Source organism: Balaenoptera ricei, chromosome 2, assembly GCF_028023285.1.
Source record: "Balaenoptera ricei isolate mBalRic1 chromosome 2, mBalRic1.hap2, whole genome shotgun sequence".
Taxonomy (NCBI): domain Eukaryota; kingdom Metazoa; phylum Chordata; class Mammalia; order Artiodactyla; family Balaenopteridae; genus Balaenoptera; species Balaenoptera ricei.
Window position 1 is genome coordinate 152,209,445 of NC_082640.1, and position 25,616 is coordinate 152,235,060.

General features: G+C 38.3%; 1 protein-coding gene across 3 annotated transcripts in view; it reads left to right on the top strand.

Annotated features, from left to right (window-relative positions):
• The window catches only part of FUT8 (fucosyltransferase 8), a 321,610-nt gene that overhangs the window by 218,420 nt on the left and 77,574 nt on the right, over nucleotides 1-25,616 (top strand). For all 3 annotated transcript variants that reach the window (XM_059915753.1, XM_059915752.1, XM_059915751.1), the window contains one exon: nucleotides 16,869-16,983. In XM_059915753.1, the coding sequence (XP_059771736.1) occupies nucleotides 16,869-16,983 (115 nt within the window). The remainder of the gene's footprint in view (nucleotides 1-16,868; nucleotides 16,984-25,616) is intronic.

A 25,616-nucleotide genomic window follows, 5' to 3' on the forward strand; every position in this document is an offset into this window, starting at 1 on the left:
GTATCATGGAAAGTTTGTCTTATCACGCTTTTTGGTTGTCCAGAGATACATTTAACTTAATCATTGTCGCTTTGGCTCTTTTTGTCATCTTTATGGTGTCAAACACCAGTTTATGAAATAGTTACTGGAGTTGCTTCTTTCTTATTTTAAATTATATTAATTATTAAAGGACAGGAGGGCTCACAGGACTGATGAGCTATTTCTCAATTAAGTTGACTGAAACTATTGAGAAACAATCTAGTAAAGTAGCAATCTCATCACTCCTGCCTGGTTTGCATCATCTCATTATCAGTAATATGTAAAGCAGCTTTGCTAAGACTGAGATCAGCTGTGTTTCCAAAATGATGAATGATACTTATGGCTAATTAAGCTGATTGGCTTTTTGCTGCTGTGTGTAGGGGACTGTGTAACAAAAGCACTTCAAATCAGATAAGGGGTACAGTATCTGACTGGTTATAGGGCAAGATTGGTAGGTTAATAGCTTATGGATCTATTTGATCAGAATTGCTGGTCATAACCATTGTGGTCCAGTAGCTTGTGTTTTCACTCTCTTTATAAGGTAGCCTCTACTCAACTGTCTTTGAAAGGTCCAAGAATTGAAATTTTCACTCTTGAATAGTTTTGTGAACCTTCAAATCTATTATTCTTTGTTTTTCGTTTCATTACATACACACTTAATTTCTTTGATGTGTGATATAATTGATTCTTACATTAAGCTGGAATGTAGATACTCATTCTCCAGCTTTTAATTCCTTTGGACAAAATGTTTTTGTATGATTGTTTTTCTACTAAGGAATCCAGGCTTATTTTTAAGTGGTACTAGAACATTTCTCTTAATATCCTTGGACAAAGGGAGACACTGTCATATGAAGTGGTCCTTATTCTTCTTACCACTTAGTCTCTATCAGCCAGATTGTGATTCTCCATCTTGTGTAAAGGAACATTCTCCCCTAAAATAAAATTTGCATTGGGAGGAGAACCTGCAGGTGCAAAAGTGTGTCTCATCTTGTGGCCCTAGTTCTGTTTTGCCTGCCCCCACCTTACATCTCCTTGGGTGTGGTTTCCAAACTCAAGAATTATTTTGACATTAAAAATAACTACTTACTAAGGATTTCCTACGTGCCAGTCACTGTGATAAAGGCTCTCCATTCATTATCTTATTTTGTCAACATAGTAATATTGATAGCCTCCTCATTTTATAAAGTTATACTCAGGCCTAGAGAATTTAGATAGCTTACGCAAGTAAGTGGCAGAGCTGTTCTATTCTAAAATCCTTTCTCTTAATTGCTAAATACTTCTCTGAGCTTTATTTTTCTCTTCTACACGTGGAGATATAATTGCTGTATTACAGCATTGTGATGATTAAATGTGGGAAAATATATAAAACACTTTCCACAGTCACTGACACATTGTAGGTTCTGGTAGACTCTAGTCAGACCTGCGCAAGGAAAGTCCTGTAAGAGGATACAAATAGAAAATTCTTAGATCCTCCAAGGAAGGCACAGGTAAGGGGAGATTGTCACAGTGCTCAATAGGAAGATCTGGAGCCTAAACATAAGCCTAGTGGACATCACCCACCAAATAGCATAATTATTGCCTTATGTGGTGGTATGAGCTGTTTTTGTTGTTGCCCTTCTGGACTCCTCTCCACCCATGTGAGCTGTCAGAATGGTGGTATTCTAAAATTCCCCCTGAGACAACATGGGAGGCAGTGGGAGCATTGTCTGCCTATCTGTCTCCTGGTCACATTTTTATCCTTTGCGCTGCTTATTTCTGCCCCAGGAGCAAACCGAAGTATTGCCCTTGATCCATATTTACCTATGGATTAGGCTCTGTGGTGTAGCCTCCCTTAATCACATTTACTTTAATAAATGTCAGTTCCTTCACCTTGGGCTTTTCTTCCTTGAATTATATCTGCTCTGTGCTGGCCCTCAGGGGGAACTTCCCTCTTCAACATTTTGAATCAGGTATAAGCAAAATACTCTCCTTGTGGTTCTTCATTGGCGTAATTGAGACAGACTAGAACATGTAAAAAAAGTTCTGTGAATATTAAGGTATAAAAATAGGAAAATTAACAGAAAATGCAAAGAACATAAATGTAGCCCAGTTTTTGAAGAAGAGGTTTTGATGCCTTTCATAGCTGGCTTTCTCTTAGAGTCATAGATGTTGGTCTAGTCTATCACTTATCTTCAGGCATGTGTATTCTACCCTCAAATGACTAGCACTATTCTGCTGGTACTTAGCCTGGGTTTGTATTTCCCAGGCTTTAATACCTCAGGCCTTTAGATTGACCACCCACGTCCTAGATTTTTTGGTATCTTCATAGTCAAAACCAAGACATCCAGATTACCAGCTTGAGGGATACCTCTAGGAGATCTGATCTGAGAATGGAGTCACTGAAAATCCAGAATTTCTGTAGAATGGTTTTCAGGCACCATGTTTCCCAGTAATGGGCCACAACTGAAACTTTCTGTTTGATTATCCTCATGTCTTTGGCTAAAAGGTGACAAATTTTGCAGGATGGTAATGTCTAAACATTATTGGATTAGCAAAGAACTACAGCTGACCCTTGAAAAATGCAGGGGTTAGGGGCACCAATCCACTGCACAGTAAAAAATCCACGTATAACTTTTGTCTTCGCACAAACTTGACTACTAGTAGCCTACTGTTAACCAGAAACCTTACTGATAACATAAACAGTCGATTAACACATCTTTTGTATGTTATATGTATTATATACTGTAGTCTTAAAACAAGCTAGAGAAAAGGAAATGTTATTAAGGAAATCATAAAAAAGAGGAAATACATTTACAGCACTGTGCTATCTTTATTATACTGGAAGTTTATGTCCTCTGTTTACAAGATGAATTGTCTGTTAGTACCTACATCTATACTGTCTTATATGATACAAAACACTGAAGATATTGTATGTATTACTAACATTAGAAAGCAAAAATGAAAAGATAACATGAAAAAATTCATTCATGTGCAGCTGTAACAATACATGCATTATACCTGTAACAGCAATGATTGCTTTAAAGGAGGTAGTGTAATCAATATGATTGCTTCATGGTAGCCTAGCCTATACACTAATAAATGAATTGTTTTAAAATTTTTATGGCATACAGTTTTGCAGTCATATTCATAATACAGTATTGGAAACATTGTAAATTTAAAAAAACACTTACCTATCAGCCGATGATCGGCTGATATGCAGTTTCTCCAGTTATGAGGAAGGCATACTGTATGGTAATGTAATTCTTTGCAAGCAAAGTTATAAAATAGTAAGAAAACTAACACATTATTAATTTTATATTAAATTATAGAATTTAATGCCTTTATGCCTATGTAAGGATAGACTAGTATCTACACATATTTTTTTTTAACATCTTTATTGGAGTATAATTGCTTTACAATGGTGTGTTTAGTTTCTGCTTTATAACAAAGTGAATCAGTTATACATGTACATATGTTCCCATATCTCTTCCCTCTTGCATCTCCCTCCCTCCCGCCCTCCCTATCCCACACCTCTAGGTGGTCACAAAGCACAGAGCTGATCTCCCTGTGCTATGCAGTTGCTTCCCACTAGCTATCTATTTTACGTTTGGTAGTGTATATATGTCCATGCCACTCTCTCTGTCACATCTTACCCTTCCCCCTCCCCATATCCTCAAGTCCATTCTCTAGTGGGTCTGTGTCTTTATTCCTGTCTTGCCACTAGGTTCTTCATGACCTTTTTTTTTCCCCTTAGATTCCATATATATGTGCTAACATACTGTATTTGTTTTTCTCTTTCTGACTTACTTCACTCTATATGACAGACTCTAACTCCATTCACCTCACTACAAATAACTCAGTTTCGTTTCTTTTTATGGCTGAGTAATATTCCATTGTATATATGTGCCACATCTTCTTTATCCATTCATCTGATGATGGACACTTAGGTTGCTTCCATGTCCTGGCTATTGTAAATAGAGCTGCAGTGAACATTGTGGTACATGATTCTTTTTGAATTATGGTTTTCTCAGGGTATATGCCCAGTAGTGGGATTGCTGGGTCGTATGGTAGTTCTATTTTTAGTTGTTTAAGGAACCTCCATACTGTTCTCCATAGAGGCTGTATCAATTTACATTCCCACCAACAGTGCAAGAGTGTTCCCTTTTCTCCACACCGTCTCCAGCATTTATTGTTTCTAGATTTTTTGATGATGGCCATTCTGACCAGTGTGAGATGATATCTCACTGTAGTTTTGATTTGCATTTCTCTAATGATTAATGATGTTGAGCATTCTTTCATGTGTTTGTTGGCAACCTGTATATCTTCTTTGGAGAAATGTCTATTTAGGTCTTCTGCCCATTTTTGGATTGGGTTGTTTGCTTTTTTGTTATTGACCTGCATGAGCTGCTTGTAAATATTGGAGATGAATCCTTTGTCAGTTGCTTCATTTGCAAATATTTTCTCCCATTCAGAGGGTTGTCTTTTTGCCTTGTTTTTGGGTTTCCTTTGCTGTGCAAAAGCTTTTAAGTTTCATTAGGTCCCATTTGTTTACACATATTTTATACATTCATGATATACCTAACTTTTTCTTAATTTTTTCAATATTTCTAGACCATGCAGTTCATCTGTGAGTTTTTTTAAATTGTGTCAAATCTCAAAAAATTTTTCCGATATTTATTGAAAAAATTTGCGTATAACTGGACTCGCACAGTTCACACGGTGTTGTTCAAGGGTCAACTGTAGGTTGAATTTAAAGTCATTTCCTGGGCTTGTCTTCCTTACATGGTCTCCAGTGGGGAGGCCAAGAAAAAAAGTTTTACAAAGGAAGCTTAATTTTAGTTGACCATTGGGATAGAGTGACTTATACTGTGACTCTGACTGCATTATCATAAAAAATTAGTGTACTTTTTTTGGTCTTTGGTCTTCTAGTTATAAGACTGGTTATTCCACTTTCTTGACGGATATTGGGATAAATAGAAATAATTGATTGCTAAGACTTAGTAGTGATGTAACTTGGTAAAAACATTCACTTTTATGTTTTCTAATTTATTAAAATATACAGAGATCAGCTTTCATTCCCAGTGGTAAAGTGATGGCTTGATTACTATGACATGAAAGCATAAACCATGCCAATTTATATATTTCAGAGAATTTTCCCCTCTAAATTACACCTAATGTAGTTTTTTACCTGCTTGGGGCTATATACTGATTGTCATGGAATGTAGTGCTATTTGTCTGTGTGTGTGTGTATCTTTAATTTAATGTAACGCCATGCAGAGCATATTGAATTTCCTTTATTCCTTCAACAGGCATTTGCTGATAGACTGGTTACTTATCCCACTGTACTACATCTCCAGAAACAATACTGCTATTTAAATTTGAGATTTTAAACAAGTTTTGTGATCACTCCTATCTGGTGGGTAGGAAAAAGCAAATGACCATGTTTGGATATGATGAAACCTATGAAATGTGAAAAATAATGGGTGTGATGAGAGTAATGGAAAAGAGGCCTATAAAACTGAGAAAATAATTTAAATAAACTTCAGCTTAGCCCTGTAACACCATTATAAGGAAAGACATCTCCTGTGTTTCCATGATCAACTCACACAATTTCATGAGTGGTAACTTTTCCCCCATCAACTATAAAATAATACCATAGGCTACATAATAGCCCATAGGGGCCTCAGTTTCATAATCTGAAAAAAACTTGAACCTCTGTTCAGTGTGTAAGACTGTAAGTTAGTTTCTTAAGGAGGCAGTAAGTTGTAGATATGGTTTTTCCAACTAAAATTACTCTTTTTCATGAAAGAAATGTTTTGAATCTTAGGTGGGAATAATACATATAAAAACAGGTAAAGCATCACATATTAGACTCTTGTCCTATTTTAAAAGGATAAATATGGAAATAGTCAAGCTGTGAAGTGTCCTGTGCATGGATAATGATGACACATTGAACAAATGCCTGAAATGCTTCACAGACGACCCTGTTATCCCAAAGCATTGTATAAAGCTGTTCCACTATTAGTTGGGTGAATATTCTAAACTGTGGCTATGATTTTGAATTTTTATTTGTATATTATTAATAGTTTTGTTTTATTCAAAGGGGCTATTATCAGGTATTCTCTGTTAATCATTTGTAGTTCTGATGATTTTCTATGATAGTAAATAAGACTTCAATTATTTTTCCAGTGGGCTTCCATTGCTTTGCTCCTGAATGGTTTATCATCTAGTTAAGAACCAGGAATAGAAGAGAACTGAGACTATGTCATGTACTCCTAGATAAATCACAGTTGTTGAGGGCTGGTTTCATCATCTGTTAAATGAGTCCTCACTGATCAATCCCTTTCTTCAGGGTGCTATGAGGCACTGAGTATTGGGTCATTTTTCTGACTGGCTATCAGTCCTACATATTACTGTCACCCTCATACCCAACGGATCTTTCCTCTTAGCTGTGGAATTATTAGCAGGTATTCTTCAGACACAAGGTAAAAGTTCTGAAGCAACTCTCTGAGGCATTCTAGCATAAATAGCAATGTCTTAGTCTGTTTGGGCTACTATGACAAAAAAATATCATAGACTGCATGGCTTGTAAACAACAGAAATTTACTTCTCACAATTCTGGAAGGTGAGAAGTTCAAGATCAAGGTGCTGGCAGATTTGGTGTCTGATGAGTGCCCTCTTTCTGCTCCATAGACAGTGCTTTCTCACTGTGCCCTCGTACGGTAGAAGGGGCTAGAGGCTCTGTGGGGTCTGTTTTACAAGAGCACTAATCTCATTCATAAGGCTCCACCCTCATGACTTAAGCACTTCCCACACGCCCCACATTTGAATACCATCACACTGGGCATTAATTTTCAATGGATGCGTTTGGGGGAGACACAGATGTTCAGTCTGTAGCAAGCAGCCACCACATATACTACTTTGTTTGTATTATCACTAATCCTTTTTTAAAAACTGTGTGGAAGGTTTTATAATCCTCATTTTAAAGTGAAGAAACTATGTCTCAGAGATGTGAAAATAACTTTCCTAGGACACAAAGCTGGTAAGAGTTAGATCCCAAACTGAGGGGTAGATCTGTCTGGCTCTCAAAGCTCTTTTTCCTCTGATTCAAAATCTTTCAATTTTGCATATTTACAATGAACAGAGTCCACATTTTTGTACTCCAGACCCCTTACTTTGATATTTGTTAGTGCATTTTTGATTGTTGTACGTATAACATACAAAATATGTGTTAATTCTGTTTATGTTATCAGTAAGGTTTCCGGTCAACAGTAGGCTATTAGTAGTTAAGTTTTTGGGGATTCAAAAGTGATATGCAGATTTTCGACTGTGTGGGGGGTTCGGCACCCCTAACCCCTGAGTTGTTCAAGGGACAGCTGTATACTTTCTGATAAATAGGAATAAATTTCTAACTTTATAATTTTCACAAGCAAATAACACAGACTTATAAGCATTCCCTGAACAGAAGAGTTAATATAAAGTGCAGAGAAGGGGTAAAGCTGGAGTTATTACTAGTTAAGGATTATTCCCAGAAATTCTCTAGCACAAAATTGGATTTGTGAAAGGTAAAAATTCTCAATATTATCTCATCTAAAATTCTTGAAAATTTTTTGCCACTTTTTCATTCAGTGTTCTATTCAAAGATATATGTTGAATGTTTTCTATGTGATCAGAACTGTTCTAAATGCTGGTTTGGGAACAGGGAGGGGAGTTTGAAAAATACCCTGCTGCCATGGAGTTTAAATTCTAGTAGGGAGAGAAAGATAATAAAATAAAGAAGTAAATGATATATATTAGAAGATGATAATTGCTTGGAGAAAAATAAAGCAGGGAAAGAGGAGAAGGAAAAGCAAGAGATGTGATGGTGACTGGGTGTTGAATTTTTAAGTGAGATAGTCTGGATAGCCTTTTGGGGAAGGTGACATATGAGCAAAATTTTGAAGGATATTTGGGTGAGCCATGTGGATGGGTATCTCGGAAACCAGCATTCCAGGGGAAGGAGGAGCAAATGCAAAGGTCCTAAAGTAGGAACATGGCTGACATGTTCAAGGGTTAGTAACAAGACTATGTGGCTGAAATAGAGTATACAAGGAGGACAGTAGTAGAAGATGAGATCAAAGAGGTAAGGGAGGAGGAGGAGCTTCAAGATGGTGGAAGACTAAGATGTGGAGATCACCTTCCTCCCCACAGATACATCAGAGGTACATCTACATGTGGAACAACTCCTACAGAACACCTACTAAACGCTGGCAGAAGAACTCAGACCTCCCAAAAGGCAAGAAACTCCCCATGTACCAGGGTAGGGCAAAATAAAAGAGAAAAAGCAGAGACAAAAGAATAGGGATGGGACCTGCACCAGTGGGAGGGAGCTGTGAAGGAGGAAAGGTTTCCACACACTAGGAAGCCCCTTCGCGGGTGGCGGAGGGCGGGGAGCTGCGGAGCCATGGAGGAGAGCGCAGCCACAGGGGTGTGGAGGGCAAAGCGGAGAGATTCCCGCACAGAGGATCGGTGCCGAGCAGCACTCACCAGCCTGAGAGGCTTGTCTGCTCACCCGCCGGGGCAGGCAGGGGCTGGGAGCTGAGGCTCGGGCTTCGGAGGTCAGATCCCAGGGAGAGGACTGGGGTTGGCGGTGTGAACACAGCCTGAAGGGGACTAGTGCGCCACAGCTAGCCGGGAGGGAGTCCAGGAAAAAGTATAGACCTGCCTAAGAGGCAAGAGACTTTTTCTTTCCTCTTTGTCTCTTGGTGCGCGAGGAGAGGGGATTAAGAGCGCCGCTTAAAGGAGCTCCAGAAACGGGCGCGAGCCACGGCTATCAGCGAGGACACCAGGGACGGGCATGAGACACTAAGGCTGCTGCTGCAGCCACCAAGAAGCCTGTCTGCAACCACAAGTCACTATCCACGCCTCCCCTCCTGGGAGCCTGTGCAGCCCACCACTGCCAGGATCCCGTGATCCAGGGACAACTTCCCCGGGAGAACACACGGCGCACCTCAGGCTGGTGCAACGTCACACCAGCCTCTGCCGCCGCAGGCTCGCCCTGCGTTCCGTACGCCTCCCTCCCCCGGCCTGAGTGAGCCAGAGACCCCGAATCATTTGCTCCTTTAACCCCGTCCTGTCTGAGCAAAGAACAGATGCCCTCGGGCGACCTACACGCAGAGGCAGGGCCAAATCCAAAGCTGAACCCCAGGAGCTGTGCGAACAAAGAGGAGAAAGGGAAATCTCTCCTAGCAGCCTCAGGAGCAGCGGATTAAATCCCCACAATCAACTTGATGTAACCTGCATCTGTGGAATACCTGAATAGACAATGAATCATCCCAAGTTGAGGAGGTGGACTTTGGGAGCAACGATATATATATTTTTTTCCCTTTTTCTCGTTTTGTGAGTGTGTATGTGTATGCTTCTGCGTGTGATTTTGTCTCTATAGCTTTCTTTTACCATTTGTCCTAGGGTTCTGTCTGTTGTTTTTTTTCTTTCTTTCTTTCTTTTAGTATAGTTTTTAGCACTTGTTATCATTGGTGGATTTGTTTTTTTGGTTTGGTTGCTCTCTTCTTTCTTTCCTTCTTTTTTTTAAAAATTTTTTATTTAAAACATTTTTTTTTTAATAACTTTTTAATTTTGTTGTATTTTATCTTCTTCTTTCTTTCTTTCCTTCTTTTTCTTCTCCCTTTTATTCTGAGTCACGTGGATGACAGGCTCTTGGTGCTCCAGCCAGTGTCAGGGCTGTGCCTCTGAGGTGGGAGAGCCAAGTTCAGGACGTTGGTCCACAAGAGACCTCCCAGCTCCACATAATATCAAACGGCGAAAACTCTCCCAGAGATCTCTGTCTCAACGCCAAGACCCAGCTCCACTCAATGACCAGCAAGCTCCAGTGCTGCACACCCTATGCCAAACAACTAGCAGGACAGGAACACAACCCCACCCATTAGCAGAGAGGCTGCCTAAAATCATCATAAGGCCACAAACACCCCAAAACACACCACCAGATGTGGACCTGCCCACCAGAAAGACAAGATCCAGCCTCATCCACCACAACACAGGCACTAGTCCCATCCACCAGGAAACCTACACAACTCACTGAACCAACCTTAGCCACTGGGGACAGACACTAAAAACAACGGGAACTACGAACCTGCAGCCTGTGAAAAGGAGACCCCAAACACAGTAAGTTAAGCAAAATGAGAAGACAGAGAAACACACAGCAGATGAAGGCGCAAGGTAAAAACCCACCAGACCTAACAAATGAAGAGGAAATAGGCAGTCTACCTAAAAAAGAATTCAGAATAATGATAGTAAAGATGATCCAAAATCTTGGAAATAGAATGGAGAAAATACAAGAAACGTTTAACAAGGACCTAGAAGAACTAAACAGCAAACAAACAGTGATAAACAACACAATAAATGAAATTAAAAATTCTCTAGAAGGGGTCAATAGCACAATAACTGAGGGAGAAGAACGGATAAGTGACCTGGAAGATAAAAGAATGGAAATAACTACTGCAGAGCAGAATAAAGAAAAAAAAATGAAAAGAATTGAGGACCGTCTCAGAGACCTCTGGGACAACATTAAACGTACCAACATTCGAATTATAGGGGTCCCAGAAGAAGAAGAAGAGAAAAAGAAAGGGACTGAGAAAATATTTGTAGAGATTATAGTTGAAAACTTCCCTAATATGGGAAAGGAAATAGTTAATCAAGTCCAGGAAGCACAGAGAGTCCCATACAGGATAAATTCAAGGAGAAACATGTCAAGACACATATTAATCAAACTATCAAAAATTAAATACAAAGAAAAAATATTAAAAGCAGCAAGGGAAAAACAACAAATAACATACAAGGGAATCCCCATAAGGTTAACAGCTGATCTTTCAGCAGAAACTCTGCAAGCCAGAAGGGAGTGGCAGGACATATTTAAAGTGATGAAGAGGAAGAACCTACAACCAAGATTACTCTACCCAGCAAGGATCTCATTCAGATTCGATGGAGAAATTAAAACCTTTACAGACAAGCAAAAGCTGAGAGAATTCAGCACCACCAACCAGCTTTACAACAAATGCTAAAGGAACTTCTCTAGGCAGGAAACACAAGAGAAGGAAAAGACCTACAGTAACAAACCCAAAACAATTAAGAAAATGGCAATAGGAACATACATATTGATAATTACCTTAAATGTAAATGGATTAAATGCTCCAACCAAAAGACATAGACTGGCTGAATGGATCCAAAACAAGACCCGTATATATGCTGTCTACAAGAGACCCACTTCAGACCTAGGGACACATACAGACTGAAAGTGAGGGGATGGAAAAAGATATTCCATGCAAATGGAAATCAAAAGAAAGTGGAGTAGTAATTCTCATACCAGACAAAATAGACTTTAAAAGAAAGACTATTATAAGAGACAAAGAAGGACACTACATAATGATCAAGGGATCAATCCAAGAAGAAGGTATAACAATTGTAAATATGCACCCAACATAGGAACACCTCAATACATAAGGCAAATGCTAACAGCCATAAAAGGAGAAATCGACAGTAACGAAATCATCGTAGGGGACTTTAACACCCCACTTTCACCAATGGACAGATCATCCAAAATGAAAGTAAATAAGGAAACACGAACTTTAAATGACACATTAAACAAGATGGACTTAATTGATATTTATAGGACATTCCATCCAAAAATAACACAGTACACTTTCTTCTCAAGTGCTCATGGAATTTTCTCCAGAATAGATCATATCTTGGGTCTCAAATCAAGCCTTGGTAAATTTAAGAAAATTGAAATCGTATCAAGTATCTTTTCCGACCACAACGCTATGAGGCTAGATATCAATTGCAGGAAAAAATCTGTAAAAAATACAAACACATGGAGGCTAAACAATACACTACTTAATAACCAAGAAATCACTGAAGAAATCAAAGAGGAAATTTTAAAATGCCTAGAAACAAATGACAATGAAAACGCAACGACCCAAAAGCTATGGGATGCAGCAAAAGCAGTTCTAAGAGGGAAGTTTATAGCAATACAATCCTACTTAAGAAACAAGAGGGCTTCCCTGGTGGCGCAGTGGTTGAGAATCTGCCTGCCAATGCAGGGGACACGGGTTTGAGCCCTGGTCTGGGAAGATCCCACATGCTGCGGAGCAACTAGGCCCGTGAGCCACAGCTACTGAGCCTGCGCGTCTGGAGCCTGTGCCTCGCAACAGGAGAGGCCGCGATAGTGAGAGGCCCACGCACCGCGAGGAAGAGTGGCCCCCGCTTGCCGCAACTAGAGAAAGCCCTCGCACAGAAACGAAGACCTAACACAGCCATAAATATCTTTAAAAAAAAATTAAAAAAAAAAAAAAAGAAACAAGAAACATCTCAAATAACCTAACCTTACACCTAAAGCAATTAGAGAAAGAAGAACAAAAAAACCCAAAGTTAGCAGAAGGAAAGACATCAGAAAGATCAGATCAGAAATAAATGAAAAAGAAATGAAGGAAACTATAGCAAAGAACAATAAAACTAAAAGCTATTTCTTTGGGAAGATAAACAAAATTGATGAACCATTAGCGAGACTCATCAAGAAAAAAAGGGAGAAGACTCAAATCAATAGAATTAGAAATGAAAAAGGAAAAGTAACAACTGACACTGCAGAAATACAAAAGATCATGAGAGATTACTACAAGCAACTCTATGCCAATAAAAAGGACAACCTGGAAGAAATGGACAAATTCTTAGAAATGCGCAAGCTTCCGAGACTGAACCAGGAAGAAATAGAAAATATGAACAGACCAATCACAAGCACTGAAATTGAAACTGTGATTAAAAATCTTCCAACAAACAAAAGTCCAGGACCAGATGGCTTCACAGGCAAATGCTATCAAACATTTAGAGAAGAGCTAACACCTGTCCTTCTCAAACTTCCAAAATAAAGCAGAGGGAGGAACACTCCCAAACTCATTCTACGAGACCACCATCACCCTGATACCAAAACCAGAAAGATGTCACAAAAAAAGAAAACTACAGACCAATATCACTGATGAACATAGATGCAAAAATCCTCAACAAAGTACTAGCACACAGAATCTGACAACACATTAAAAGGATCATACACATTATCAAGTGGGATATATCCCAAGAATGCAAGGATTCTTCAATATACGCAAATCAAACAATGTGATACACCATATTAACAAATAGAAGGAGAAAAACTATATGATCATCTCAATAGATTCAGAGAAAGCTTTCGACAAAATTCAACACCCATTTATGATAAAAACCCTCCAGAAAGCAGGCACAGAGGGAACTTACCTCAACATAATAAAGGCCATATGTGACAAACCCACAGCCAATGTCGTCCTCAATGGTGAAAAACTGAGACCATTTCCACTAAGATCAGGAACAAGACAAGGTTGCTTAGTCTCACCACTATTACTCAACATAGCTTTGAAAGTTTTAGCCACAGCAATCAGAGAAGAAAAAGAAATAAAGGGAATCCAAACGGAAAAGAAGTAAAGCTGTCACTGTTTGCAGATGACATGATACTATACATAGAGAATCCTAAAGATGCTACCAGAAAACTACTACAGCTAATCAATGAATTTGGTAAAGTAGCAGGAAACAAAATTAATGCACAGAAATCTCTTGCATTCCTATACACTAATGATGAAAAATCTGGAAGTGAAATTAAGAAAACACTCCCATTTACCATTGCAACAAAAAGAATAAAATATCTAGGAATAAACCTACCTAAGGAGACAAAAGACCTGTATGCAGAAAATTATAAGACACTGATGAAAGAAATTAAAGATGATACAAATAGATGGAGAGATATACCATGTTCTTAGATTGGAAGAATCAACATTGTGAAAATGACTCTACTACCCAAAGCAATCTACAGATTCAGTGCAATCCCTATCAAACTACCACTGGCATTTTTCACAGAACTAGAACAAAAAATTTCACAATTTGTATGGAAACACAAAAGACCCTGAATAGCCAAAGCAATCTTGAGAAAGAAAAACAGAGCTGGAGGAATCAGGCTCCCTGACTTTAGACTATACTACAAAGCTACAGTCATCAAGATAGTATGATACTGGCACAAAAACAGAAATATGGATCAATGGAACAGGATAGAAAGCCCAGAGATAAACCCACACACATATGGTCACCTTATCTTTGATAAAGGAGGCAAGAATATACAGTGGAGAAAGGACAGCCTCTTCAATAAGTGCTGCTGGGAAAACTGGACAGCTACATGTAAAAGAATGAAATTAGACCACTCCCTAATACCATACACAAAGATAAACTCAAAATGGATTAAAGACCTAAATGTAAGGCCAGACACTATTAAACTCTTAGAGGAAAACATAGGCAAAACACTCCATGACATAAATCACAGCAAGATCCTTTTTGACCCACCTCCTAGAGAAATAAAAACAAAAATAAACAAATGGGACCTAATGAAACTTAAAAGCTTTTGCACAGCAAAGGAAACCATAAAGAACATGAAAAGACAACCCTCAGAATGGGAGAAAATATTTGCCAATGAAGCAACTGACAAAGGATTAATCTCCAAAATTTACAAGCAGCTCATGCAGGTCAATATCAAAAAAACAAACAACCCAATCCAAAAATGGGCAGAAGACCTAAAAAGACATTTCTCCAAAGAAGATATACAGGTTGCCAACAAACACATGAAAGAATGCTCAACATCACTAATCATTAGAGAAATGCAAATCAAAACTACAATGAGATATCATCTCACACCGGTCAGAATGGCCATCATCAAAAAATCTAGAAACAATAAATGCTGGAGAGGGTGTGGAGAAAAGGAAACCCTCTTGCACTGTTGGTGGGAATGTAAATTGATACAGCCACTATGGAGAACAGTATGGAGGTTCCTTAAACAACTAAAAATAGAACTACCATACGACCCAGCAATCCCACTACTGGGCATATACCCTGAGAAAACCATAATTTAAAAAGAGTCATGTACCACAATGTTCATTGCAGCTCTATTTACAATAGCCAGAACATGGAAGCAACCTAAGTGTCCGTCAACAGATGAATGGATAAAGAAGATGTGGCACATATGTACAATGGAATATTACTCATCCATAAAAAGAAGCGAAATTGAGTTATTTGTAGTGAGGTGGATGGACCTAGAGTGAAGTAAGTCAAAAAGAAAAGCAAATACCGTTTGCTAACACATATATATGGAATCTAATAAAGAAAAAAAAAGGTCATGAAGAACCTAGGAGCAAGACGGGAATAAAGACACAGACCTACTAGAGAAAGGACTTGAGGATATGGGGAGGGGGAAGGGTAAGCTGGGACAAAGTGAGAGAGTGGCATGGACATATATACACTACGAAATGTGAAATAGATAGCTAGTGGGAAGCAGCCACATAGCACAGGGAGATCGGCTTGGTGCTTTGTGACCACCTAGAGGGGTGGGATAAGGAGGGTGGGAGGTATGGAGACGCAAGAGGGAAGAGATATGTGGATATATGTATATGTATAACTGATTCACTTTGTTATAAGGCAGAAACTAACACACCATTGTAAAGCAATTATACTCCAATAAAGATGTTAAAAAAAAATGAAAAATCAAAATAAATAAATAAATCCATTTAAAAAAAAAAAAGAGGTAAGGGAGGCCATATTGTCTGGGGCCTTGTAGGTCAAATTAGTAACTTTGGGTTTGACTGATTGAGATGAAGAGCCAGTTCAATAAGAGCAAAGGAGTAACATCATTTGACTGATATTTTGACAGGATCTAGCTGCTACATTGAGAATAGACTGTAGAGGTTGGCAAGGGTGGAAGCAGGGAGACCTGTTCAGAGGTTACTGTAACAATTCAGGTGAGAAAAGTGGTGGCTCAGTTGGTAGCAATGCCAGTGTTGATACTTGTTCAGAACTTGGCGAAATGTTTTGCTGATAGGTTGGTAGGGAGTGTCAGAGAAAGAGAGGAGTCTTGCTTTTTACTTTTCTTTATTGGTAAATGCAAGTCATAGCTTTTGTTTAATGTATTATAAATGAAACCATCTGCACCAGCCGTCAAGTTTCTCTTCCCTAGTATACTGGGTATTTTAGTTTACTTTGCAGGAAATTCAGCATGTTGTAATTGAAATTACTATGCAGGATGGGAAAGTATCTTAACAATCATTTTATTAATTTAGAGCAGGAATTGTCAAATTATAGCCCCAGGGCCAAATCTGGCTTATAGCCTGGTTTTGTGAATAAAGTTTTATCGGAAGACACACACATTTTTTTTTTTTTTTTTTTTTTACCTATTGTCAATGGCAGCTTTCCTGCTACAAAAGCAACAGAGGCCCACAAAGCCTAGAATATTTACTGTCTGGCCCTTTACTGAAAAAAGTTTGCTGACCCTTGGTTTCGACCGTTGTGTAACAGTTGTGCCAAAATTTTCCTCTGATCTTTTTCCAAGTATGAAGAAGAAATTTAAGAGGGGACAGGAGGTGACAGTAGAGAGAACAAAAAGGTAATATTCAAATGATGTCACCAATGTATTTCTGTCCCTTATGTTAGTCTACGTATTTCTTTGCTATGGGTATCCACTTTCCCCTGATCTCTGATGTGCTCTGTGTTGGGATATAAGTGCACATAATTGGCCTGGGGCGGGGGGCCAGGGCTGGGGAGTAGGTTCTTCTCAACAGTAAAGGTTTCCTATAGGAATGCATCTCGGCTGCTAGAGACTACACTGTTGAATTTCACAGTCTTGATAGAAAATAAAAAATGGGTACCAGCATCAGTGTGGGCATCAATTTTTATGAAGAATTTGACTCTCTTCTTATGACTTTGTGTAATCCTGTGATGAAATACAAATAAGTTAGACCCACAATGTTGTTTGATTTTTATAGGTCTATAATGACGGATTTATACTACCTCAGTCAAACAGATGGAGCAGGTGATTGGCGGGAAAAAGAGGCCAAAGATCTGACAGAGCTGGTCCAGCGGAGAATAACGTATCTTCAGGTAAGAAGGTTAGGTTAAGAAATAAACTTGAGTGAAAAAAAGGAGAATCATAATAAAACTAAAAGTAAGAGTTGCTGTTGGTTTTTAGTCTTCCTAGCCCTCACTTTTTGAAAGTGTTTGTTCACTCATTTTACATATTTATTCAAAAAGACTCTATGTTATACCTTGAGTGGAATACAAAGATAGCTAAAAGAAGGTCCCTGCCCTAAAGGGGGCTACTTCTGACACACGGACATACAAAAACTACAGTGCAAAATAGGAAGTGCTGCATTTATGTGAGAGATTAGATGAAATGCTCATTGGAGGAACATGTCAGGGATAGCTATGTGGAAAAGGTATTATTTGAACTGAACTGTAAAGGATAATTAGGTAGGATTTAGACAGCCAGAAATGGAGAAGAGCATACTGGCTGGAGCATATGATGTAAGTAATGGTCCATACCTGGGAAAGAACAGTACAGGAACCCAATGAGAAATAGAATATTTTAGTTTGTCTGGAGTTTTGGTTGTGCGAAAAGGAGGGTTGGAAAAGGTAGGTTTGGGAGCCAGATTGCAGAGGTCCTTGGGTACAGGTTAAGCTTTATAGTGCATAAGCAGTAAATGGTTGCTGAACGATTTTATTTATTGTATAAACATCATTATAACAACAAACGGGAAATATAAATCAAGGGTAAACTCCAAGTCCCAGGACCTTTAAAATATATTCTCTTCATTTTTTGTGTGTGTTCTCTTCTAGCTCTTATTAATATGCTTACCCAGTGTTACATATTTGTAAGGATAGAATTGATTTACTTTTGAATTTTGGTTTTTGCTTAATATGCCATAAGCTTTTTTCTATTTTGGAGTCACAACCTGCTTTTGAAAGATTTTTATACATAAGAGTGGCATGATGAGAGTGCTGCTTTAGTGATATTAATCTGAAAAGTAGTATTTTGCTTGAACTGGATTCATTGTAAGAGACTAGAAGCAAGGAGATCGTTTAGGATATGAGGACCGTACTGAAGCTGAGAAATACTGAGGTGTGTGGCAGTTTGCATTGGAAGTGAAGAGACAAATTTGAGAGAGTTCGGGAAGATCGAATTGATAGGCGCTTCCAAGTAGCCGAAGGAGCTGGAATGAATGGGGTAATGTGTCATTAACAGAAAAGAAACTTAAATCAGGGGAAAACAATGTATTAGTAAATAGAATTTAACACTCCAAATGCTTGAAGTTGAAATGATCACGCTCATCCTTTTCTCGTACTATTGATGGTATATACTTTCTGTGTATAATCACTCTGTTTTCCTTTTAAGGTTAAGGTGCCTTATAAAAGCAAAATAATAGCCAGCAACTTTATTCTGTATATTTTAAGATGCACATTTTCCTATACTTAAATAGGAAAAAGCAGAAAATCAGGTGTTTCAAGAGATCGTTAAAAACGAAACTGATCTTGGCATGCTCTCTTGGTCTCATACCCCCATGGCCATTCATCAGAGGTGTCTGTAGAATGAGAAACACTTGCCTCCTGCAGGGAAGAGGTAATTATCTCCTATCAACTAGAACCTCATTCAATGAACTGTAAACAGCTGGTGGCTCAGAACTATCATCCTCATTTGAAATGGAAATAACTCTGGTTTCTGAGTTTCTTCCATTTCCACATATTCATTAAATTTTCACACCACAAAAGTTATATTTAAACTATGATTTGGCCATAGTTTAGCACCACCCCCAACCCGTCAGTAACAAGTACCTGCCACTTGCTTTAGTTTCTTTTTTCCTCTTGGTTTTTGAGTGGCCAAGTGTTTTCACCAGTAGTGTGAATTTCATCTTCTATGTGCTGATTTCTGTGGTTCTGTTTTAGAGAATTTCACTTGTAAATCATGCTAATGATTTAAAACTATATTGGCTTTTTAAATCTTTCAGACTTATAGTAAAACATCATTTCACATGGACCTTAACTTCAGTTTCAAATATTAATTATTTAAGAAATTCTTACTTTCATGCTTTTTTTTAATTGGAAAAGAAAATGCAATTTTTAATATTAAAGGAGATGGGGAAAATCTCAATAGGAAAAGCCATATTTTAGAAAAATATTTTTCTTTAAATATTCAATGTATTTACGATCATTTTTTCCATTTTTGAAGTTAAGAACTGTATTTGTAATGTATGATTTTTCAGAGATTAAAGATGCCAGTCACTCACTCTTGAACTTCTCTGGATGGAGGTGAATAAGGGAATGTGATACATTCCAACAAAATTAAAAATACGTATTTGTAAGGAATGCTTTCTGACTTGAATTTTTATTCCTTTAAAAAGAATGATTTGTCACTGGTTTAACTAAATGGATTAGAGAGTTTAATCAGAAGAGTTGAGCTATTTATACAGATTTTTTTAGAGTGATTACGTTTTTCCGTTACATGTTTTCTTGATATTCAAATCTATTGGTGTTTCCATACCTTTACTTTAAGTGAAATACTACTGTAAAAAGACTATTTAAACAACTTAGATTCTGAAAGACTTCAACGGGGCTTAGAAAATAAATAGTATACTAGGAAATAAAGCTAAAAAGGGGGATAAAGGAAAAAATCTTTGACTCTTGGTACCTATATTCAAAATAAAAATAAGCACTTCATATAACTTATTGATGGAGATTTTAGAAGGCTCTCCTTATTTAGCCATCAGCCAGCTGTTATATAAAGATGATAATAATTTGTATCTAAGTAGAAAATAATAGGGAAAAGATATAATAAAAGCAAATATTTTTAACATTTTTAATCTCTTTGGGAGATTTTAGTCATTTAAATACCTTATTGTATTCTTGATAAATAATTCAGATAATTTTATAATTTACTTTCAATTGGTTTGTATAGTTGAAAACATTTTCAGTTTTACTAGATTTTTACTTATTCTCATGAAACTTATTGTCACTTCTCATTATCACCAACAAGCATTTTTTAAAAACGCTGATTTGTTTAAGGTATAATGCAAGACCTAGTACAAAGAAAAAAGCCTAGATTAAACCCTTGTCACCTGCTATATAAAAATTAATTAATTAATTAATTAAATTTTTAAAAAAGAAGCTTGATTTCCAGAAGTGGGGGAAAAAAAAAACAACCTTGTCCTAATCCACAATAGGCATCACTTTAAATCTAAGCCTTTCTTTCTGCAGTTATCCAGTCCTTTGAATTGAGCAAATATCATTATGTCTCATGAAAATCCTGCTTGACTTATAATCATATAGTACAGTTAAATTTGGTCTCAATTTTAGATTTCCATTCATTTATTATCGTATACCTTGGTTTTACTTGGGAGAAGCAATTTCACAAGATACTGGAAAATAAAAAGGAACTAGGGCAACTGGACTTGAGTGGGACAAAGTTCTGTGGTTGTCTTAATTAAGATTATTTTCTCTTTAGAGTTGAAGGCCCTATGGCATGGTATAAAAAGACTAAACTGACTAAAAGATTATAATTATCTTATTGAAGACAACCCCAGGTATACTATTAGGCTCAAGTAGAATGGACCAAGTAATTCTCTTAAGGTCTTAATCTTTTATATGTTTATCTGAAAAGTTCTTCAACCATAAAGTGAACATGAAATACTGTTAAGTCTAAATAGACCACAAAAAGGATACTTGTTCATATATGAGAGCTGAAACAAGCAGGTAAAGTGGCACCTTGTTTGACCTCAGCTGAGAACTTGTGCTTCAGGAGGCTCCCAGTTTTCACTGTATTGCACCTGTCCACAAGTGACCTGAAAGCACCTCAAGTATTGATTTTGAGGTTACAAATAAATTTTAGCTAGTAGGCAATTTTGGAATCTGTGGATCAACTATTTTTAATGAAAAAAATCCCAACAAATTATAGATTTTTTGAAGTTGACAAATACCACAAACACAAAACTCCAGAAGAATAAAAATTTTTATTAACTGCCTGACACTCTTTATAATATTGTTTCCCCACATTTCTTGGCTGCATACTCTTTGATTACAATTTGTAATATTTTCTTTAAGGTGAATTGACAGTTATTTTGTAATATTTTTTATAAAGAAAAAAGAAAGGTTAAATCAGATTTTTCTTTAGCATGGTTGATCAAAAACTTTTTTTAATTATTAATATTTGTGATACATAACATTTGCAACTTCACATACATACATACGTTGTGTTTATAGTACTGCTATAAGCTTGTGCCCTGCATACAAAGGAATTCATATAAATTCTGTTTCATGTGATTCTCATCAAAAAAAAATGCCACATATAATTGTTTTATGCTGCATTTTAAATTGTATATGCTACATTTTTGAGGTTATTAATGATAGAAGAAAACTTTTGTGTTGACTAGGCATCACTGAGAACTGACTCCACTTCTCTTATTACCTGATACTTCTCATCCTGGGCACCATGAGGCACGTTCACATCACAGTGCGACCTCTTGCCCTGTACCTATATTTATGTCACAAAAATAACTGTGCACAAAAGCAACCATGAACCACGTACATGTATCCCTCTAAATCTAAAGTAAGTGAATCCCCAGCTTAATTTTCCCATAAGAGGACCCCAGAAATGTTGAAGGCCACTTCATTTTCACCCAATACCGACACCAACACTGGGGAAGTGAAGTGGATGGGAGGGAGTTTCAAGTGGAAAGAGACATCTATCTTATTAACTCAGTGTAGACAAATTTTGCAAATTTTGACCAGGTGAACACACTACACAAGTCCCCCTCCTCCCAGGGCCTTTGAAGGGACCTGTGTAAATGAGGGTCCCTGAAGCATACTGTTACCGAGTCCAAGCTCGCTCTGCTCACTGCACGACAGGCCAGTGAGCCAGAGACAAGGAATACGACTTTATTCGGAAAGCCAGCAGACCGAGAAGATGGCAGACTAGTGTCTCCGAAAAACCGTCTTAGGGTGTCTGGTTGCCAGTTTCTTTTATAGAATCAGAGGGGGAGATGCGGTGAGGAAGTAAACTAAAAGGGCCATTTGTCTTGCAAAACATCTCCTGACCAGCCTCGGTGAGGGGATGTGTTAGTTTCGTCTTTCTTGCAGCCATTTGCAGGTGGACAGGGTCAGATTGTCTCCCTGTGAGTTGAACACCAGAGGGGCAGTGTTCCCTGAGGCAGGCCATTATGTATGATTGTAATACCAAAAGCAATGAAAAACAAAGGTTAAAGTCAAAGAAACAGATCCAACGTGGAGTCCATTTAGCTCTTCCCTGTTACAGTACATCTCAGTAAATCCACTCCGCCCACAAGAAAGCTCTTCTCATTGAAGTAGGAGGAAACCTGAAGTCCCTTTAGGGGGTTCTCAGTCCTTCTCCAAAGACATAAGGTTACCCAAGAACACTAACGGTAAGAAGCCTGAAATAGAGAAAGACATTGCAAAATTAGATGAAAAGTGATAGATGCTGACTGTTACGATTGGGTGGGTTCCGTCTCAAGTACATAGATACAATAAAGACTACGTTGCCTCCAATTAAAATTTTGCTTTAATTTGATATTGGAACCGCAGCTTTCCATTAAAGAGTGCTAACCTCTGACTAGGACTTTCACTTTCACTCTCCAGCACTCCCTGGAGTATGCAGCACTTTCTCAAATTGATCATCTTATTATTATCAGCCTCTGTTAACTTACTGCCTACAACCTTTGTGAAAGGCAGCTATGCTGTAGGTGTGAGTCCTGGTTACTGTAGACCAACACTGAGTGGCCTATGCCCTGACTTTTTCTGTCTGTTCAGTAAGCCTCACTACACCTTCTTCTCCTGCTCCCTCCCCATAATTGCTTAGCTCAGGATAGAGTATTGACTAAGAATCTAAGATCAAATAAGTCATAAATAGGGCTCAGTGATGTCATAAAAGCATACAACTACATGTCTGTGCAATTAATTATAATATATATAGATATGCTCTGACCCTAGGAAATGGGCATGATAGTTCTCACACATCCATTATGGTACTGTGGTAGCCTTTCTAAAAGAGCTTGGATGTCTGAGTGTTTGGATGTTTTATGTGGAATGCGATCATAAATCTGACCTTCCTAAACCAAAAATGCCAGTTGTGATAAATATCAGGGGGTGGTGTATGTGACTTGCATAGCTCACATCACTTCAGAAACCCATCTGAGAAAGGTTTGCACTGATTCTTGTTTCTCTATGGAAAATTGAGGCATTCAAGTCATTACATTGGTGTTATACTGGGCTCAAGGTTTGGGTCAGTCATTTTGAAAATAGATGGTAAAACATCCAGATATCTCAAGGTCTCATTAAAGACCTTAAATTGGGAAGGTGAAAGGGAGCAGTTATTTCTTCTTGTTCTTCTGGTGCATTAAAGGAAGTTATGAGGATGAAGAATATTTGCAAGCTGCCATTTCTAATCACTTTCTGTATTGCTAGGTATTATGCAAAGTAACTCTCATGAGGCAGGTGTTGTTATACTCAGTAAGCAGGAGAATAATTTGAGGATTAGAGAGGTTTGTATAACTTGCCTAGTAAGTGGCAGAGGGAAAAGGAAGAGTCTTAACTCCAAGTCTTTATATTCACCATTTAAGAAGTAGTTTGGGGCTTCCCTGGTGGCGCAGTGGTTGAGAATCTGCCTGCCAGTGCAGGGAACACGGGTTCGAGCCCTGGTCTGGGAAGATCCCACATGCCGCGGAGCGACTAGGCCCGTGAGCCACAATTGCTGAGCCTGTGTGTCTGGAGCCTGTGCTCCGCAACAAGAGAGGCCGCGGTAGTGAGAGGCCCGCGCACTGCGATGAAGAGTGGCCCCCACTTGCCGCAACTAGAGAAAGCCCTCGCACAGAAACGAAGACCCAACACAGCCATAAATAAATAAATAAATATTTTTTTAAAAGAAGAAGAAGAAGTAGTTTGAAGAGCCAGTGTTTGTTTGTTTTTTCTTGGTGGTTTGTTGAAGGTGACTGACTGGGTATAAGCTTCAGTGCTGCTTGTAATACTGGCTGGTGAAGCCACATCCTCTTTTGCATTTACCCATCACTAGCAAATGGGACCTTGCTACGGAAACCTTGAACGATTAGATTTTTCATGTACTTAGTTAATAATTGTTTTGTGCTGGTCTCAGCCTATTAGAAAGAAGTGTTGTGGTTGGACTGGCCCTTGTGGTTCTTATTATGATTGCAAGACACCCGTTAGCAATAATCATCAAGAAACTGAAATAAATAAAGGTTTATTACTTACACGACCTGGGAATTACATAGCACACCTGGAGCCACACAGCCAGGTTGCGTGTGTGTGTGTGTGTGTGTGTGTGTGTGTGTGTGGAGAGAGAACGTGTGGGCTTGGGGTTCCGATTTTTAGGGGCTTCAGGGGTTCACTCTTTATTGGTGAATTTAAAACAAAAGAGCAGGAATTTAAACCAAGGGAAGGGAAAAAACAAGTGGCCCAAATGGTCAGTTACTGAAATCAATCAAGATCTCTAAAACAAAGGAGCCTCAGTCGGGGTGGGGTGGGGGGGGGGGGAGGCACTGTGGGTCTTTAGCTAGTCCTGAGGCCGCAGTGTGTTAATTGGAAATACCCCTCTTTGAATTGGATGCTTTGGCAGTCAAAGCTTAGACAGGTACTTGCCTTTTATGAAAAGAAAAGCTGTCAGGGTTTACATTAAAATAGAGGAAAGTGAGGTATAACTTTTAAATAGCTAAATGAGTAGGACCATAAAATGTGAAGTTTCCAGACATGGATTCTGCTTGTGTGTGTGTGTGTCTGTGTGTCTGTGTGTGTTTTCCACTTCTTAAGATGATTTTCTTCGTCATTATCATTATAAGAGATTACCAGTTGTTCAAATACACAGAAATTTGCAAAAGTCAGTAGAGAATATAAATTTCTTTTTTCAGGAATGAACAAATCTGAAGAAAATAGGAGGTTGGTAATATGGAAGTCCTATGGAAAGTGTGTTCTAAAAGTCATTATTGTCTTTAATCGTAGCAGTTGTCATGAGAGGTGATTTTCTCTCTGGATTATAAAAAGTTTAACTCAGTTGTGGTAGAATATAGAATTATGTGCTAAGTAGATTAAAACTCAGAGGTGTGAGTAGAAAGCCTGATTTTTTCACAGAAGAAATGTTAAACATATCCTGACCTGCCCATTATATCTATCATGCATCTTTCTTTCCAGCTGGTAAAAAATGAATATCAGTTGTTCCCATCCAGTTTTCAGTTTTGTTCTATATGTAGCAGAACAAATCCTTTAATATTCCAAGTATATTTATGGACTAGTGTTGCCAAACCAAGCTTGGGTCTGCTCACCTGACACGCAGAAAAGCCAAACTAGTGACGCTGGGTTGTGGTGAAAGAAAGTACAGCGTTTATTGCAGGGTGCCAAGCAGTGTGTGAATGGGTAGCTCATGCTCAAAAAACCTGAACCCTCCAATGGCTTTCTGGGGAGGGTTTTTAAAGGCAACATTTGGGGTGATGGTTGCAGCTTGTGGACTTTCTTGTGATTGGTCGGAGGTGAGGTTTCAGGAATCTTAGTCAGTCTTCCTGGTTCCAACTAGTCTGGAGTCTGTGTGCTTGTGGTCACCATCCACCACCTGGGTGAGGGTCTTAGTTTTTGCAGAACAACTCAAAGATATGCATCAGATTGTTATGTATATATCCCTTGAGGAGGAACTATGGCTCTGTTTTACAATCATTACTTTTCTTGCTGCT